General features: G+C 35.7%; 1 protein-coding gene across 2 annotated transcripts; it reads left to right on the plus strand.

Annotated features, from left to right (window-relative positions):
* Positions 1 to 1,341: 1,341 nt before the first annotated feature.
* MEE13 (myosin heavy chain-like protein) lies at positions 1,342 to 6,556 on the plus strand. 2 transcript variants are annotated; one of them, XM_089623863.1, is made up of 18 exons: positions 1,342 to 1,477; positions 1,709 to 1,771; positions 1,898 to 1,991; positions 2,082 to 2,190; positions 2,272 to 2,310; positions 2,646 to 2,729; positions 2,832 to 2,893; positions 3,071 to 3,173; positions 3,298 to 3,438; positions 3,698 to 3,766; positions 3,835 to 3,891; positions 3,975 to 4,238; positions 4,719 to 4,793; positions 4,941 to 5,051; positions 5,397 to 5,467; positions 5,669 to 5,845; positions 5,945 to 6,038; positions 6,130 to 6,556. In XM_089623863.1, exons 2-18 carry the CDS (start codon positions 1,711 to 1,713, stop codon positions 6,373 to 6,375), a joined length of 1,857 nt encoding a protein of 618 aa, XP_089479989.1. In that variant the 5' UTR covers positions 1,342 to 1,477; positions 1,709 to 1,710; the 3' UTR covers positions 6,376 to 6,556. The 2 variants fall into 2 exon arrangements, with proteins under 2 accessions (XP_089479989.1, XP_089479990.1); XM_089623864.1 differs by lacking the exon at positions 3,298 to 3,438.
* Positions 6,557 to 19,914: the final 13,358 nt, after the last annotated feature.

Consider the following 19,914-nt stretch of genomic DNA (forward strand, 5'->3'; position numbering starts at 1 on the left):
ATTTGTAAGTAACTAGGCCACTTTAAACATGTGATTTTGGATCTAACCTATGTTTGACAATTTTTAGCGATATAGCCAAATGACTTATGTGGCAATAATTAAGGTCTGATTTGCCCTAATTTATTAATAAATTCGTCATTTTCTCTCTCTTATTTTTTTCAAATAATTTTTTTTTGCATCAAAACTTCAAAAATTCGTATTTTTCTCATACGAACTCGAAATTGAGTGATTTCAAATCCTACAAATTCGTGGCGTCGAGATCTTCAAAAATAGACCCAATGTGTCTGATGAAAAATTATGTTTAATGCATCATATTTACATTTATTTTTTTTATAATTTCAAAAAATTTCCGTTATTTCCATATTTAAGGTAGATTTTTCTACATCTATGGTATTAAACATTATTTTTCATCAAACACAATGGATCTATTTTTGAAGATCTCGGCGCCACGAATCCGTAGGATTTGGAATCACTCAATTTCGAGTTCATATGAGATAGATATGGTTTTTTGAAGTTTTTATGTAAAAAAAGTGTAGGAAAAAAATAGGAGAGAGAAAATGACGAATTTATTAATAAATAACGGTAAATAAGACCTTAATTATTGACACATAATCATGTTGACTATTTCCCTAAAAGTTGTGAAACATAGGACGTGTTTGGCACAGCTTTTTTAAGCCTGTTTTTGCTGTTAGCAAAAACCAAACTGCAATATTACTGTTTGGTAAAACAGTTTTTAGAAAAAATTTCAAAAGCGATTTTAAAAATTGTACATGAGTCACAAAAGCTACGAATCTTAGCTTTCAGAAAAAACGTTTTTGTATTTGATATAAAATTACTTGAATATCCTCACGTGATTATCCATAGCACTGTTAAATATTTATTTTATGTCTATTTTAGTCTTTTTACTATAATATATTTATTTTACCAAACGTAAAATCAACTTTTGTTACCAACAACAACTGTTTTATAAATAGCTTACCAAACACCTGTCAGTTTAAAAAAAAAACAGTTTTTTCCAAAAACTGAATCTAAAAGCGTTTTTTTTGTAAAACAAAGCTATACCAAATGATGACATAGGCTAAAAACAAATTTCATAGTTTCATTTTGACTATTTTGCTACAATACCCTAATTTTTTTTTTTTACATATGACAAGTGATAACCAACAATTGCAAACCGTTCATATTATTATTTAAATTAAAATTTATCAAGCCTTCCAGGCAACGCCGAGGCTATTTCTTGTATATATATATATAAAGGAATAAAAACATATATATATATATATATATATATATATATATATATATATATATATATAAAAATAATTTTCCCTATTTAAAATGTTTGATACAAAAACAACAGAAATTACTCGCATTGTCGGAAACGAAACTTGGAAACCGGGAAATGAACTGCAGTTTCAATTAGACTCGGAATATAATTTACCTCTGAAACAATCATTGACGAGGTTTCCAATTCCAGGTAAAGCTCTCTATGCGCTTATTTGATTCTCTTCCTCCTCGAATACTCCCTGTTAATTCGATTCCCAATCTTAAACCTAATTTCGTTTCCGTCGAGATTTTATTTTTCGCAAGAACTCGCTTCTTATTTATTATGAATGATTTTAAAATATCTCCCCCAAAGTTGACACTGAGTTTCTTCGTGTTTTTTTTTCCTTCTGAATATTGCGAATTCGTTATTCTTTTTCATTAGGAATGGATGTAAATTTAAGCGACGACGAGTCGTTGAGGCTTCGAATCAAGCATTTGGAACAAGGTTACGTGCTCAATCGTTCCATTCTTCGTCTTTGACCTAAGTTTGTTAATTACTTGTTTGGCAAGTTTCATTTCTTGGTGTTGAATTCAATTGACGATTCATTGTTGGCGTTTACTCTTTTTTCAGAGCGTGATGAATTGCATAAAGATATCGAGCAGCTGTGTATGCAACAAGCCGGGCCTGGTTACCTCGCTGTGGCCACGAAAATGCATTTTCAGAGGTTTATCATAGTCTTCTGTATTTAACAGTATGTTTTCTTTTTTGGTTTATATATTTATTCATCGTATTGCATTGGATGATTCTCTGTTAGGATATCTGGCTTGGAACAGGAGATTGAGAGCTTAAAGAAGAAGATCGCGGCTACCTCAAGAGAGAATCTGAATCTTCAAGAGGAGCTCTCAGAGGCTTATAGAATCAAAGTGAGGGTGCTATATTTGATTTAATCTTGTACTGAAATAATACTTTTGAAAGCTTGTAACTTTGCATTTGTTATTTTGCAGACTCAGCTTGCGGATCTCCATAGTGCAGAGGTTATAAAGGTTCCGTCTCTCACCTTCTTGTATATTTCTATCGTGTATTACATAGCTTGTACTTTTTGGTTGATTGAAAATTATTGCTAATGAACGTTCTGTTTGATCTAATATTGACAAATAGAAGTATATAGGTATCTTCCTAGAGCTGTTTATTCGTTTGGAGTTCCCACAGTTATGTCTCTAGAAAGAGTCGAAATTGTACTTGTTATATATATATATATATATATATATATATATATATATATATATATATATATATATATTACTCAAATGGTCCCTGAAACATCACCTCAAATAGTATATTTATTATTTTATTTAATCTCTTTTTTTTCTTTTTGCAGAATTTGGAAGCAGAGAAGCAACTTAAATTTTTCCAAGGTTGTGTAGCTGCTGCTTTTGCCGAACGGGATACCTCTATGATGGAGGTTAAGATTGCTATGTTTCATGTTTGAGTGATATCATAATTGGTCAAATATATATACCAACCTGTGACAATTTTGTTTATTAAAATATATACAATTTATTAGGCTGAGAAGGCAAAGGAGAATGCAGAGTTTATGTCAAAGCAATTCAATGATTTGCAGAGGAGGTATTGGTCTTCAAATTTTATACCATTGTCGAACTCAAGTGGATAAATATATTAGTTAATATGTAATATTTCTTCCACATGCTCTTGGAGCTCTAGCCTCCGATGTGATTTTAGTCTTCTAATGTCATCAACATCTAATTTTGAGCTTTGATTGTGTTATTATACTTGATGATACAGGATCGAAGAGTTGACCGCAGATTGTTCCACACAGAAGAAACTCAATGAAGAATTTCAAGCTCGCTTAGAAGTGAAAGTGGAACAAACTGAAACTTTGATGAAGGTGATTATTTATCTCTTTGTATCTATAACTCTTAACTTCAATTTCTATTGGCTATGCATGTCAAAAAACTTGTATGCCTATCGTTTTCCCTTATTTTATATCTGAATGATATTTTTTTGGATAGGTCATCGACAAGTTTTATCAGATCAGGCAATATTCTGCGGATATATCAGAGGATATAGGTTGGGATATTAAATGTGCATGTCTTTTGCATGATCCAGCAGATATGTGGAGTTTTAATGATGCAACAACAGCTAAATACATCGTAGGCCTTGCAATCTTTTTGCTTCCAAATCTTTTTTCTTTACATGATTATAGTAATTATAAATAATTGTTTTCACCCCTTAATTATTTAATTCCATTAAATCTAGTGTTTGATATTAAAATTGAGTTTCTGTACGGAACACGGAACCTGTGGGTAATGTTAGTTCGGAGGCCCAGTTGGCTTCTCTTTTTTGCAAGATCAGTAGCGTTTAATTTTTAGACTTTATCTATAAGCAATTAAGTAACTTCTCTTCAGACAGAGTGCTTTGGAAAAAGAGTTAGAGATGGTGAGAAAGTCTGCTGATAATCTCCAAAATAAGCTACGGATGGTAAGAATTTAATACTTGAAATAAAATATTCAAGCAATTTATCAAGCTAAATTCTTTTGGTTATGCAGGGTTTGGATATTGAAAATCATTTAAAGAAGAGAGTTCGTGAATTGGAAAAGAAGAGAGTGAGTTTCTCTACCCATATGAGATATTTATAGTTTTTGATATTTGTCATGCTTACTTCCAAATTTAATTTGACTTGCTGCAGATCAATATGGACAGCATCATGAAAAACAACATTTTAGAGTTGCAACAATTTCATTCTCAGTGTAGAATTCACATTCAGAATTTGCTGGATGATGGAAAATCCCTTATCAAATCAGTAATTGATGCAATAGATGAAAAAATCAAAGAACTAGATTCAAGTGGAGCAGATATCGTGGACGTTTCCTCAAAAGAAGAAAATGAAGAGGAGCATGAATGTCGAGATGTGCATATAAATACTGATGTGAACCATGATTTACTGTCTAAGGTACATCAGCCGCAAACATTTTTCTGCATTTTCTCTCCATGCCAATCACAGCTAATTGACTGCCCTGTCTCTTTGTTTCCTTGCACCCTAAATATATAGGAAAATAGTTGTGATTTATTACTTTTCAAAAATTTATGATTTGAATTTCTGTAGAGTCTAGAGACATGGTAAACTCTACTTTTGTCAGAGGTTCATAGTATCTCTGGTTCTTTTCCAATCTTTATATGTGGGTACACAAAAGATACAAGACTGCCCTTGGTGTGGAATGAAAATTACCACTACCAATCATCGTGGCTCTTCTTGTTTGCTGATTTTTTTTGCTCTTTGTTTACTTGAGGTTGAATTTTGGAGTTTGTTTATAAATTATACCTCATTGATTTATCATGTTTATGTTGCTCCTTGTGTTAAATTGTTAGAAGTTTCAAAACGAGTTTTTTGTGGGACTTGTAAAATTTAAAATCAGATTTATTCCTTTTGCAGATCCATGTTGCGGAGAGCCTACCTCGTGGCAATGATGATGCTTCTGCTGCCCTGTCTCTTGCATTGCAAGACAAGGTTCTTCTTCTGTCTATTGATTTCTGTTTATATTTTATCAACTCATTGTGGTGACGACCACAACAATCATAATTTTTTGGATCCATGGATGCTTTAAATTCATGGTTAGCAAACTTGATTGTAACAGAGCCGTGGGCATCTTTTCAGGTCTCCACATTATTGCTTATGTCACAGCAAGAAGAAAGACATTTGCTGGACAGAAATGTGAATACGGTTCTACAAAGAAAAATTGAGGAGCTTCAAAGAAACTTGCTTCAGGTGTTTTTCGTGCCCTAATTTTTTTTCCTTACTTCATAATTTGCTTACTCATTTTTTTTTAATCCATAATTTTTTTGAGTATTTTTATGCATTCTTATTCACTTCATAATTTCCTTCTGCATTTTTATGCATTCTTCCATTGTTTTCTGATTTTTATGTACGGTTGATTTACTTTACTTAATCAAGATAGCAGCACTTCTTAGTTTCTGCTTTTAATATTTTTCTTGTTATGAATACCTTTTCATTTTCATCTTTGAAAAAAATAACTTTTTTTTATTTCTTGTTGCTGTATGATAATGCTAGAAAAAATAAAGTCATTCACTGTGATTTATTTGATTGGTTCAGGTTACGAACGAAAAGGTAAGAGCCCTGATGGAATTGGCGCAAGTGAAGCAGGAACATCACATGCTTAAGGAGTAAGAATTCCATTTCAGTACACTGTTACATAGTTTAGTTTTGTTAGAGACTTCATGTAGAGGAACAGAGAAATTCCATCAATAAGTTCAGTTTCCATGTGTGCTTCCTGGGGGACAGAATCTTTGTGATACTTTCTCTAAATTCTGACATGCCGTAGTTTTTACAAACTATAAATTCTCACGATCCACACAACAACTCAGGAAAGATGACGGGAACATGGATAAAGAAAAAGCTGATGTGGTGCATAGGAGAGTTGAATCTCCGGAATCAGGAGGAAGATTGGCAAACTTGCTGAAGAGAACGAATTTGAAACGCTGGGTTGGTACGCTAGGAAATGAAACTGAAGCAAGTCCGATCAATAGCATGGATTTTGCCAGGTTTGTGAAAAAGACTTGTACACATTATTTCGAAATGCGTGCAAACGCCTTCAGATAGTTCTTACAATGGTAATGATATATGCATTATTTTTGTCCTAGAATGAAGATTGAAAATGCGACTCTTAGGGAGAGTATGGAAAGTATGGAGCATCTGATTACTTCAGTCCACAGCCTTCGTTTGTCACTTATGAAGGTAAAAATTATTTTTGAACCCAAAGAATATCTCATTTTCGCCCTCTACGCTTCCAGAGCTGTACCGTAATTCTAATGTGTATCCTTGTCAGGCCAAAGAGTCGGCGACCTCTGAATGTGGTGTTACTCAGGCGTCAAAATCCGTAGACGAGATCATTAACGAGGCAAAACAAGTGAGGACTGCACTTGGGAGCTCATTACCAGTTAGCTGGTCCCCGAACGATGATTCTGGGATTGAGAAAAGAGAGACTGTTTCCGCTGCGGGATTTGAGATGGTGGAGCTCATCATTCTTGCTGCTCAAATACTCAAGGATTATTCACCTGAAACAGGTTCTTGATCACTTTTAGCCTTGCTGTTGATCTTTAAGGTTGTATTTTTCTTTGTTCACATAATGTACAGTTATGTTGTTCTCTTTGCTTGTTTCTGAATGTCAAATTCTTTGTTCTAGTCACGTGATTTTACCCATTGGGTGGAAAGCTCAGTCGACAAGTTTTCGTCGATTTATGGAGTTTATCTTCCATGTGCATGTTCTTTTCTTTTTTCTTTTCCCCTAAACAGCCATGAGAGGATCGTTGTCCAACGTTCCGTTTGTCCAACTAAACCATGCTTGTGTGTTTCTTCTAAAAAATACATGGAGAAATTTACAGTTTGGTAAAGTAACTAAAGCTCAAGACAAGATGCCTTGAATGATGAACTAACTTGTATATTTGGATGAGAAAATAATAACAAGAATAGTTAAAATCTACTAGACTCACGATTCCCATGGTTTCTTTATTTTTAAAATCGCATCAGATATACCTTCTAGAATGGTATTTCATCCCATATGTTATCTATGAAATGCTTCCATCTCGCCCTGTTTTTTTTTTTATTTTTTATTTTATTTTTTATTTTTGTACAAAACTAGGAAATGCTGATATTATTAGCAGGAAAAGTCCGAAAGAAAGATTGTTCATCTGCATGTGGGCAGTTGTAAACAATGATGCTATCATTTATCAATGAATTTATTTATTACTTAACCTCACAGTATTGCAAATCTTGTATATGTTCTATGTTCTCATACCGTACCGGAGAATTCTACCGTACTCTGTGCAGCTATTGTTGATAAGCCAGAGCTTGTATAGGATCCATTGATGTCATTAGACCCTTGGTTCGGAGTGATATTCCAAAGGTTCAGACCGGAATGTAGGACGTGGGCGATACATTTTTGTATTTCTATGAGAAGCTCTTGAGAAGCGGCACCCACGATTCCCAGTAGTGAGTCGTCGGCATATCGCGCGCAACAAATCCTTATTAATGGTTTTTCCTTTAAATTAAATAAAAAGGGGATGACTTGTGGATGGGTATTCGGGACCATCATACGGCTCCCAATTTCACACGTGGCTGTAAAGTGGTTTCAGCCGGATTTGATTTTAACTTCTACTTCTCTTTTTGTTGTTTCTTGTTATTCTTTACTTCTAGGTGTTATAGGTTTCATTTCTATACATTCAATGAGATAGACAACATAACCAAATTCATAATTCATTAAAGAACAAACTCATTATAGAATAAAGGAAAATGCCTTTAATAACAAGAATAACGAAAAATAAACATGGTTAGAATGGAACAACAACAGAATCCTACGAAGAATCCTACTAATAGGAATCCTACTAATTAAATAATGGAATTTAATTTATTTAATTCGTAACTAAATGATCAAATAAATTCCTAATTCGATAAAAAACTCCTAATGCATAAATAAAAAACTCTGTCCTTTGTCACAGCCTAAATACTAATACTTATACTCATACTAAACTAATTACTAGTCGGAATAGTGCACGGCGGGCCTGAATTCAAGAAGCTCTGTCTGAAAAGTCGGGCGGGGCAACAACACAACTTGCATCTCATAAAACTTCTTGTCCGACGCCTCAAGAGTTATAAATAGCATAGTTCCTTGTACCGTTCGCTGATAAGCTCTCACCATTCTCTTTAATTGTCAGATTAACACCCTGAAGCAATATTACTATTATAACTTGATCGAAACAAGAAACAAATTCCGAAGAAGAAATCATACATTCTTGATGTTATGTTGGTTAACTCCGGAGTTAGCTACCGCACAGAAGAGAGGGTCCGTCATATCGGACATACCAGTCCCGAACCACAGAGACCAGTTATTTCTGGATCAACATAATATCCCTGACAAACGCATATACGAAACAAATTCATCACCATAACACAATAACCAGATTATTACGTAAATAATAAAAACTATACATAAACCATTGATACCTCATATTCCATCATCATATCAATGTAGTTCTGCAGCTCGGGGCCTGCAATTGGCATTACAATTATTATTATTATTATGACAAAACTAAAATCAATTTTACGTAATTTAAGCCAAGGATTAGATTAGGCTGTATTAATTAGCATCATGAAAGAATTCGGAAAACACATACTTGTAGGGGGGCGACAGGGGAAGGGACCTTCTTCTTCGCGAATGTAAATCATCTTCGGTGAGAGAGAGAGAGAGAGAGAGAGAGAGAGAGAGAGAGAGAAGGGGGGGGGGGGGGGGGGGGGGGGGGGGGGGGGGCGGGCGCAAGAGAGAATATTTTTTTAATCCATGTTTACCCTTTTTTTTTCTTTTCTTTTTTTTTCCTCCAAGTCTCGCAAAAAAATTTATTGTTTATTTTTGTTTTTTTTAATCTGAGTTTGTTTGCCGATTTATTAAAATATATATGTAAACAATTGACACAATTTGTTGAGATATATCAACAAATGACAACACTTGAAAGTTTATTAATTTGTTGACATAGATGTCAACAAATGACATGATTTGTTGATATGTCAACAAATGACAACAATGAAAACTTTGTTAATTTATTGACATATATGTCAACAAATGACATAGATGTCAACAATCGACACAATTTGTTGATATATATGTCAACAATCGACATGATTTGTTGACATAGAAACTCAATTTCTTCACTATTTATGTTAACTCATCAAACACCTAATAAAAAAAATAAACCAACCACACTCATGGACCTCAATAACCATCTAAAATATATATATATATATATATATATATATATATGCTAACTCATTTTTTCTTTCCCAAACACAAATAGCATCAATATATTAATAAGAAGATCTGACAAGGAAAAAACAAGGGATTATTTACAAAGGCAACATCTACAATGATAATGATCGACTCAGCTAAATGATTCTGCCAATGACACCAAACGCTCTGCTAGCTCTACCTATGAGATATCACCATTACAAAGTGTCAAAATCGTTAATCATTAACAAGAAGGCAACGATTATTGATTATTGTTCAAATCCCATTGCAAAGACTAGAACTTCCCTAATTTCTGAGTCTAATTGCACTCTAGTTCATATTTTAACCTCATTCTATTTATGGTACTATTTCATATTAGCATGATAGTGCTCCAATTCCATGATCTCTCGAATAAAATGCAACTGGTATTCTAAATAATATTCTCTCATGGCCTTTCAGATAGATTCAGTTTGGTTTTCTTCTACCTCTTTATTCTATTATCAAGACTCTTGAATGTTACGGTTCTTAAAAGGCTATGCTAGTAAACACCTAATTCTCTCTAAGTTTCCATTTTTTTTTTGTACTGATAAGCAACAAAATTGATAACTTTCTCGATCAAGACCAATACATACAAGAAAGAAAATGTACAGCAAGCTATTAAAAAAGAATTTCACACGCTATGCTGTCAAATAGTCCCAGTCTAAATCAAACACAGAGCAAATATATACCAGAGTGAAAAGTCACACCAAACTCTTAAAACGAATTTTCACGTGAGTTATTTTGAAGAATAACCAAATTGGCTCAACAATATTAAGGGATTAGCCCATATTTCATTTTATTAAGTAAATAGTCCAACTTTAATAGATTACCTAAACTATCTCTATCATCCACAACCTCCCTTAACCCTAACTCCTTTCCTGTACCCCCGCTCCAAACCTCTCCGACGACGACTCCTCCACCATATCCGCCGCCGCCACGCCCTTCTACTCCGGGATCTCGAAGCTCCGGCGAGTCCAAAGACTGGATTTCTCGCATAACCGTTTCACCGGCGAGATTCCGACGACCGAGCTCGCTCGTCTCCCGAGACTGTTGACTCTCCGCCTCGAGTCGAACCGGATCGACGGAGGCCTCAACGAATCCTCGCCGTAGAAAAAGAAGAGAAAGAAAAATCTCTGATTTTGTTGATTCACTGTAAATTCGCGAATATGTTAATTTAATTAACGTACTTGAGTGAGTTAGGTTAATTAATTAACTGATTCGTGAAGGATTTGAAATTCACAAAAAAATTACAAAAATAAGAACTTAAGTCAATTGATATTCAAAGCATTCAATTAATTAACCTAATTCTTAATTCAATCATTTAGTAAATTAACTTTACTCACAAAAAAATCAGAACTTAAACTAATATTCAACCAATAAGTTAATTAATTAACTTAACTCACTCCAGTACGTTAATTAAATTAACCTATTCGCGAAGGAAGTGAGGACATTATGGTCTGAGCCGAATATATGGGCTATTTGCTTAATAAAATGAAACTTGGGCTATTCCCCCAATAAGAATTGCAAATTTGGCTAGTTACAACAAATTTCACTTTTCACTTGCTATGTCGATCAGGCAAATTTCAAAAAGGCATTCACAAACCAAGAGCTGATATAATTTTCAAGCTAATCCAAATAAAAAGAAATCAAACAAAGGAAAGAAAAAAAGTACTCACTGAAGGGACGGAATAGTAAATATTGCTGACATGAGTGAGCTTCCCAGCCGAGTCAACCACCGCACGAAGCCAATCTTCAGTGCAGTGACTGAACGCGTTGACCGCAATCCCCGCGGTCAAATCTAAATACTCTCACCCCTTACATCGAGATCGACATCGAAATTACCTCGACTACGATCCTTAGCTCGGCAATTTGGGGACGACCCAAAAACGCCATTATCAAGAATTTTCTAAAATGTTCGCAAAGTCTCACTCAAGGAAAAGACTTAGCATATTTTTCGCTAGTAATCGAATTTACACATGTTTTTGTTTCGCTGAATACACTTCGATTTTCTTTTAAATAAGAATAGTAAAAACTCTTTCGGATCATTTCTTAAACCAGGCAAGAAATGAACCAAAAGTAAACATCAATTCAAAAGCATAGAAACATTATAAAGATCAAAGCAGATATAAATAAGACATGCATATAGATATTAAAAGGACCACCGAGGTCTTACAAAAAATAACAAGGACACCAAGCCTTGAGAATTGTTTCAAAATAGTGAAAATAAATCCCAAAACAAACGGGCCCGAATATGCAAAAGTATTAACAGTCTAAATAACCTAATGAAAAGACTTATAATTACTTGCTTTAAAAAAAATAAAAATAAAAAATTTCACTTAACATTTCTTTCTTCTTCACTTCGTCTGACTGGTTGCGGATGCTGGTGGCGGCGTCAAGTCCTTGGCGGCTGCTCCCTCGTCTCCTTCGGAGATCCCCTCGAGCACGCTCATTGTTTGATTGAGCATCGTTCCGTGCTCGTCGATCGATAGATCTAGGTTGACCGAGGACTCGGGAACGTCGTTGGTAGAGGACTCTTAATACGGCGTGAAAGGCACATCCTCGATCTCCAAAATGACAATCTGATCAAGCTCGGCCTGAAACACTTCAATATCCGCCTTCGTGTCCTTCACCTTAGTATCCCAGTCGGAGACTTCATTCTTCATAATGTCGTTGATGAACTTCTTGTTACCGCAACACTGCTAGAGCTTCTTGAGGACCACGACCGCCTCGTCGATTTTCTCCTTGCGGACTAGGTACATGTAGAAGATATTTTCCTGATACTTGAAGGAAGTTGCCTTCCTCGCCGCAAAGACCGCCTTGTCCTTCGACGACCTCCTGGTCCGAGCAAGCTGGCCCTCACCTCCGATAGCTCAGCCTCCTTTGCAACCAGGGAGGCCGACATTTCGGCATTGGCCTCGTTCTCCTCTCTCTTCGCCTTTTCCACCTGGGAGTATACCCGGGTTCAGTTATTGATCTTGTCAAGTCGATCCTCGAGGTCATATTGGAGCGCTTGGTTGTTGAGGAAGAGCTCTGTCACTTCTTTCCCAAACTTTTTATAACCCCATCCTTGGTCGCGAGATCGCCTTCGACGGTCCCGAACTTCTCCTTCATGACCGCGAGCTTGGACTAGAGGGATTCGGTGCCGGAATGCACCTTGAAGATCTTCTCGCGCTTTGCATCCAAGTCCCTGACGCGGCCTTCATACATGGCCACGCCCCGGTTGAGCTCGGTCGACATATAGACAAAACGTGAAAATAAATATTCAAGACTAAAGAGCACAATCATTTAGCCGAAAAGGTATAAAAAAAAAGAAGGAAAAAACTTACCCTAGTGTTGTACCCCGCCATACGCCGGTACCAAGCGGGATCAAGCAAGCCCAGTACCTTAGGCATATGCATTATCCGAATCGGCGAGGTGACGAAGCAAGCTCGCCGAGGAGTAAAGGACATCCATCAGCTTACGAACCTAGTTGAAGTGAAAGGCGATTCGATTCGCCTTGTGAGTTTTCGTCGGAGGCGGGATGGATTCGGGCTGAGATTCACCTCGAATGAGCGAGGTGGTACTGCCTTTGGCAAAGTCCACAGCCTTCCCCTTCTGGACGCTTTGGGTGCGTCTTCTCCGAGAATCTTCCCCGATGGCGTCTTCCTTTTTCTAGACGCCTCCGCGATTGCAACACCATCCTTAGCGCGCCCTACATTGGTCGCGGGGTCATCGATTCCCGGAACCCTTTCTCCCGAAATGACTTTGTCACCTCCCACCTCGATCGCCTCTTTCACATGGGAAACGGTTTCGGAGTCCAGCTGGATCAACGAGATCCGGGATTCGGCAGCGACACGCATCACCTCGACAAAAACCCCCCTCTCAGCCACCTCGACCGGGGTCTTGGATGGAGTCGTGACGGGAATTTTCTCAACTAGAGAAATCTCACACGACGCAAGCGAACGTGTCGTCAAGTAATAGAGTGCAAAAGCACGGATATCGATCCCACAAGGACTCTAGACTATTTTCGTAGCGAACTCACTAGCTTTCTTTTTCGAGTTATGGAAAATGAAAAATGGGGGTTTTTTTATTGTTTTGTGAACAAGATGAAATGTAAATAAAAGTGAAAGCACTATTTAAACACAAGTTAAAAGGAAGGGGTACGATTTTGTTATTTCATCGAGTCGGTCGGTCAAGATACGATTCTAAGCTCGGGTTTAGAGTGTTAAAAATTAGTCTCAATCCCTCCTATAACATTCACTAATCTCTCTCGAGTCTTTAGGAATCTAGCTATGTGTCGAACTTACACCTCTCGGTTTGGGTTCTATTAAAGCACAAAACCGCATTTAGCCCGGGATTTCAAACAACTACATCTACCCCCTAGTCTTTCTATAGCTCTAGGAAGGTTAATGATGGGACGGGTAGAGCTCACTCGTTTATTACCTCTCGGTGTCTAAACTCGTCTAAGATTCACTAACTAGGTAGCTACTCTAATTAGCGCTAACACACGCCCCATACCCATAGAATTCCACTCTCAACCCAACCATGAAGCACCAATCTAATCCAAATGTTTGACCAACCAACTCAACTACTCAACTACATCGCACCCCAAATCTACTTAGCTACTCATGATTAAGAATAAACAAAGTAAAATTGAAATAAGTAAAAGAAGCAAAACAATAAAGAAACAAGACATTGAATGCTAATCTCAACAACCAAATAAATATATCATAAAACTCAAGCACTACTTCAATATTCCACTTAGATAAAACAATAAACTTATCACAATGCTCAAATGACAAAGGTAATCAACAAAACCCAAATAGAATACTTGAAAGCTTAAAATATGTTCAACAAGCAAAAAGTGGAGTAAATAAGTAAAAAACAATAAATAAAAGAGATAGAGTTTAGAGTGAACAAATGGAGGTGATGAGGATGATGGAGGTTGTCACTTCTCCCTCTTCTTCTTCACTCCCAAGCTCAAGAGCAAAATGGGTGTCAAACCCTAGCTTTCTCTCTCTCACTTTCTCTCTCTAAAGTTTCAAAAACCAAAACAAAAGTGTTCTATTCTAAAGCTTCCTCTTTTCCTCTTTGAATAAGTGTATATGAGGGTTTAGGAAAGGTTTTCGGAGCAAATAAGGACCCTTGGATGAGATCCAAGGGCCAAAAATGATCTAAAAGACGAGCTCCAAAAAGTGTTGAAAAAGCAACTGGCGCGGTGCGCCACTCGTGAATTTTCTGAAGGCGCGGTGCGCCACATAACGGCGCGGTGCGCCACTCGTGAAATTCTGAAGGCGCACCGCGCTTCTCTTGCGCGTCGTCTGCTCGAGCTCTCGGTGTAAATTTTGGCACCAGGGCGCGGCACGCCATGTTTTAGGCGCAGCGCGCCTCTCGAGAAACGTTGACTCCATTGACCGTCGTTGACTTTTGTTGACTTGACTTCAAATGACCATAACTTGCTCGATTTAGCTCCGATTTAGCCCGTTTTCGCACCACAACCTTCTCATACTCTCTCAAACCTGAAAATGCAATAAAAACTACAAAATAATATTAAAAACATTAAGAACAAGCTTCGATTCTTATCTAAGAGTCATAGATAAGTGTGAATGAATCTCACTTATCAAGTCGCTGCCGAAGTCGAGGCCGCCGCCTTGCTCTTCCTCTCATCCTTGCGAGAACTGACTTGGACGTTCATGTTGTCACCGACCTCTTTACAGAAAAAATGAACATTAAGCCAGCAAAAAAAAAGAACATATAATGAAGCAAAAGTTGCGAGGTCGAACTCACCTTCTTCTTTTTCGTCGTCTTCACTGTCGGAAAGGAGGGGAGTTGACCAAAGTCATGTCGCTATGTATCGCACGGGTCTAAAGTTAGACCATTACTCGACTTGGCATTTCCTTAGTTAGGAAAGCTTATCATCAAACTCTGCGCTAGCCTTTGGAGCGCGAACTCTCTGGAAACAAAAAATATAAGTAACAAGGACGGAGTTAAAAAACAAATAACCTGTGTTCTCTCTAACAATCGTAAACTGAATCATACCGGGGCGATAGTTCAGGTCACCTGAAACGAACTGACTCGAGCACCCAACGAATGCCCGTTAACGGAAAAATAAAAATATCTTCATCCCCAGTCGGTATCTAGTGAAATCCCAATTTTTTAAGTTTAATTAAAAAGCTAAAATATTTGTGTTCGATTGACGGTATTATTTGTTTTTAGTAATAGTAGTGAATGATTTATTTATGTGGTAGTTTTTGAAGTTTTATGTGTGCGTTGGAGTGTTTTTGAATTTTAATATACTCTTTAAATTACAAAATATGGATATAATATGCACGTTATATATTATAAATAAATTATGTGTATATATATATACATACTTTACATGTATTATTATATAAATATATATACATATAATAGTTACAACTTAAAATTAATGTATATGTACGTGTGATATGAGTAATATATATATATATATATATATATATATATATATATATATATATATATATATATATTACGTTATTTTTATATAATATAATATTACGTACTAGTTATATTGCATAATATATGGTCAGCGCATGTGTTTGTATTTATTTATATATAATAAAAATAATAATTAATGTATTAAAAGTATGAGTGGGATTAGGTTTGTGTTTTTAGGGGGTGGGCTTTTAGGGTTTAATCAAGCCCTATATATATAATCTTTTTCTTTTCACGCTTCTTCTCTGCTCTCCCTCACTCGTTCCTCTTTTTCTCTGAAAATTCGTAGCTCTAGTTAGGCAACTCAATCCTTGAAAAAATAAGTATGTATTTTTCTATCTGGTTTGGATTCAATAAAAATCGTTTTTTAAAATGCTTACCGTGGTTTCAAAAATTGTTATTTTGAATCGATTCTTTTTGTAAAAGCTAGGCTTAAATGTCGTCTATTTAAATCCTTAATCGGATAATTTTTTACCAAATATTTTCAGATTATTCTCTAATCAGTGCGCAGACCTGATTCGTTGGTCTGACGTAATTTCGACTTTCAGCCTTTATAACGTTTGCTGTGGATTCAAAAATTATTATTTTACGTTGACTCTTTTTTGGAAACGCTAGTTTTACGTCTTCTTTTTAAAACTGTAATCGAAAAATATTGTCATGCTATACATTATATTTTCTCAATATATTACGATCTGTGCATAGACTCGTTTTGGCACAAGTTTTTAAAGTCGGATTTTTATACTTGTTTTATTTTTAAGAAATAGTTAAAGGATGTTTTTGGTCGTGATGCCTTTATAAAAAGTGCTCAAAATTATGTTTTATAGCTACTCAAATTTTTACAGAAGTTTTTGCAGAGTTTTAATGCTCCCCCGGAACCCTAGTAGCCAATGGTATTTTACTAATTTCACGTTAAATGTCGTTTCTGAAAATTTTCAGAATTTAAACTATGTCTTGAATCCGTTTCTAAGCTGATCCCCGAAAATCTTTCCGTCGATTAGGTTCCTGGTCGCTTAGCTTTCCCGAGTCGTCTATTTTTTCTCGAGCCGTCCACGACTAACGGTCGTACTTTCCGAAACGAATGTGAGAATAATCTCACTGCAACACGGATTAGTTCAAAAATATATTAAATATTATGTGATCTGAAGTATTTTGTGTGTTATATGAATTTTTGTGTGTGTGATTGTTCGGAATGTGTTTGATATGATATGATATGACGATATGTGAGTTTATGTTATCATAAGTTGTGTATTAGAATATCTATAGCACGTCTTATTTTTCTAGCTATGTTATCATGTATGTCTATATCTTATGTCGCTCATGCATTTAACGTAATAAACACGAGTATTAAGTTAAGTAAGCAAGAGAGTCGTACCGCCTCGAACTACGGAGGTAACTAGAGGAATTTCTCGAGCTGAATTACGGGCTCACATAGAGAGTTCCCCATATGTTTCTGTTATGTGACGGGACGTTCTATGGGAGGTCGTAGCCCCATGGTTCTTTTCCAAAGTGTACACTGAAATCGGTACGGCTACTCTAGGGGAGCCCCGAATTAAAACACGATAGACTTTTAATAGGGTATCTCATGTCACGGTTTATTTTAAAATACTAATAACCAGTTCATGCATTTGTACTGCTTATGTTTTGTGAGTTATTGTTATTCTCGCTGAGCGTTAGCTCATCTATGTATACCTGTCCGTGTTGTAGGTAAACAACATATGAACAAGTGAGGAGGGTGGATCAGCGGCGGCGATAACTAGAGAATTGGGTTATGGTTGCCGTTTTCGAAAATAAAAGACTTCCGCTTTGCTTTCAGTTTTTAAATAATCCAAACCCAAGGTTTTATTTATGGTATTATTTACAATGGTATTTTTAGTTTTATATTACGTTTATGCAACTTTGATTTTTGGTTGTTTTCGTTCATCAAGTTTTAAAATGAAAATTTATTTTTAGGTCATGAGCTTTCAAACTTTATATTCCAAGTTATGTTTAAAAAAAAAAAATTTACCTCAAATTTTCTTAAGTTTTAAAAAGTAAGATAAGTAAGACGGTCAGAAAAGTCGGGTCGTCACATATCTTTCCCAGGGATATTTTTTAAAACCCCTTTTTTGGGGACTTTGACAGGTATAAGCAACAACGGTCGTGCTTCGAGTTCGCCTTGACCACACAGAGACAGATTAAATCTGTCACTGTGAGGTTGACTCCCACCTCGATCGAGAGGGTGATGAGCCCAATCACCATTCGGACAAAGTTTGGGCACATCTGAGGGATGATAATCTTAAGGACCTTAAGGTAATCTAGAAGATATGGAATTGGAAATCTAAGACCATACTTTTCAAAATGGATATCGTAAACGCAACAAAAGTTGCTAATGACTGTATCCGCAATCGCCCCGGAGTAGGTGTGAGAAGGTGAATCTCCGGAGGGATCTGGAACTTCCTATGGAAAGATACCAGGTCATTAGAAGTAACCAAAGAAGGTTTCAGGAGATCATCATTCCTATCTATGACCCTAGACGCAGATCCTGGGTTGGGGTATGAGTCCGAAATGGTTTTGGGTTACTAAGCATAAACGAGCTCAAAATAAAGGTGTAAGACACTAGACGAATCGATAAGATCTCCTGAGAACTCAAACCAAACTCAAAGAATATTTAAACGAACTCAAGAAATTTCTGAGTTCGCTAGAGAGAAAAAGCAATAACGTTAAACAGTGAAAATGAAAATGAAAGAGACTTACCCGAATTTTCTTCGTGCAATGAGTATAACAAGTAAGTTTGAAAAGAACCTTCAAAATCTTTTATATTGGGCAGTTAAAACCCACTTCCCGAAATATTTGCATCATTAAAAATCAAATCAAATTTTATCCCTCTGATCGTGTGGAAAAGCCAACAGACGCGACAAAATCGATTCGACTTCGATTTCGTGGCACTGTAGCAAGGCGGCATATGTAAAAGACCGTGTGAATTTGATACTTCGAAATATTAGATTCCCGCAAAATTCGGACGACATCAACCCCTTTAACTTCATTGGGGGCTGGTTGTGGAGATAGAATTCGGCCTATTTATAATCTTGATATTGGGTCATCCAACCCGATATCGAAAAGGCCAATCTGCACAAAATAGATTAAATGATTAATAAACGATATTTAATTATCGAATTTTATTTATTATTATCAAATTTTATTAAATATTTATTGTAATATTATGACAAATAAGTCATAGTTTTTTTTTTGGCTTATTTTCATTGCTAATCAATAGACTTGTAATGAGTAAGCCCATAATTCGGATTTCAATGTTTTTAGCCGTCATTCACACATGTCATTTGGAGTTTTATAATCAGTCATAATCTTAGCCTTTTTTTTTAATAATTCAATTTTACATCATACGATATATCATCAATTACATTAAATATATAAGCACAAGATATAATCTTCAAACGTCAATATTGCATTTCCTATGGATTGAACCCTCTCTCTCGCAGAGGTCTCCTCACATGCAGTAGGTCTTACCCCTCAAGCTAAAATCTCAGCCATATTATAAATGATAATTTTCTCGTTTTTTTTTCATGTTATTCATGCTCTAATAATCTTGAAGGCAAGTTTTGAAAAATAAATCATGGAAGCTTATAATGTAAGGTAACATTTGAGTTTGATGTATATTTATTTTTATATTTTACTTTCATTTGTTTATTTTCTTTTTAGAACATAGAAAAATTATGACCACTAGCAAATATGTTTTGGGTCATGCAGAAGAAGAAGAAGAAGAAGAAGTGGTTAACTTTAAAAAAAAAAAAAAAAAAAATTAGATCTTGAAAAATTTATTAAAAAAAGAGCGACTATGAAGATGATAATAATACATTTTATTTTGTATTTTATGAAGGATATGTGTTGTTTTAATATTTATTAAAAATAACGGCCAAATGTTACACTTTTGTTATTAATTTACTATATCATTATTGATGTTTTTTTTTATTAGGCCCCATTTTAGATTTCGCTTACGGCCACGATATATGTTGGACCGGCCCTGATTGCAATCTTACATACAACCAGGAGTGTGCTTGGTAGTTCTGATGTGTTAATCATATATCATGCTTGTTTGTTTCATTATCAAATAAAAAAAGACCAGAAGAGATTTACAGTCTAGCAAAGTAAAGAAACCAAAGAGGCCTTGAATGATCTGACTTATAATTCCAAAACACTACCTTCATTAACATTCATATGTAACAAGGCGGACAGATAAGAATAAGAATGATAATAATAATAATAATTAATAATAACAACTTAGTCTCGTGGTATCTTGAAACACTAGCATCATGATATTTCACACATGTTTTGACTTTGACTTTG

The sequence above is a fragment of the Urtica dioica genome, chromosome 8 (assembly GCF_054948205.1).
Source record: "Urtica dioica subsp. dioica isolate 48M chromosome 8, U.dioica_male_clone48M_v1_H2, whole genome shotgun sequence".
Lineage (NCBI taxonomy): Eukaryota > Viridiplantae > Streptophyta > Magnoliopsida > Rosales > Urticaceae > Urtica > Urtica dioica.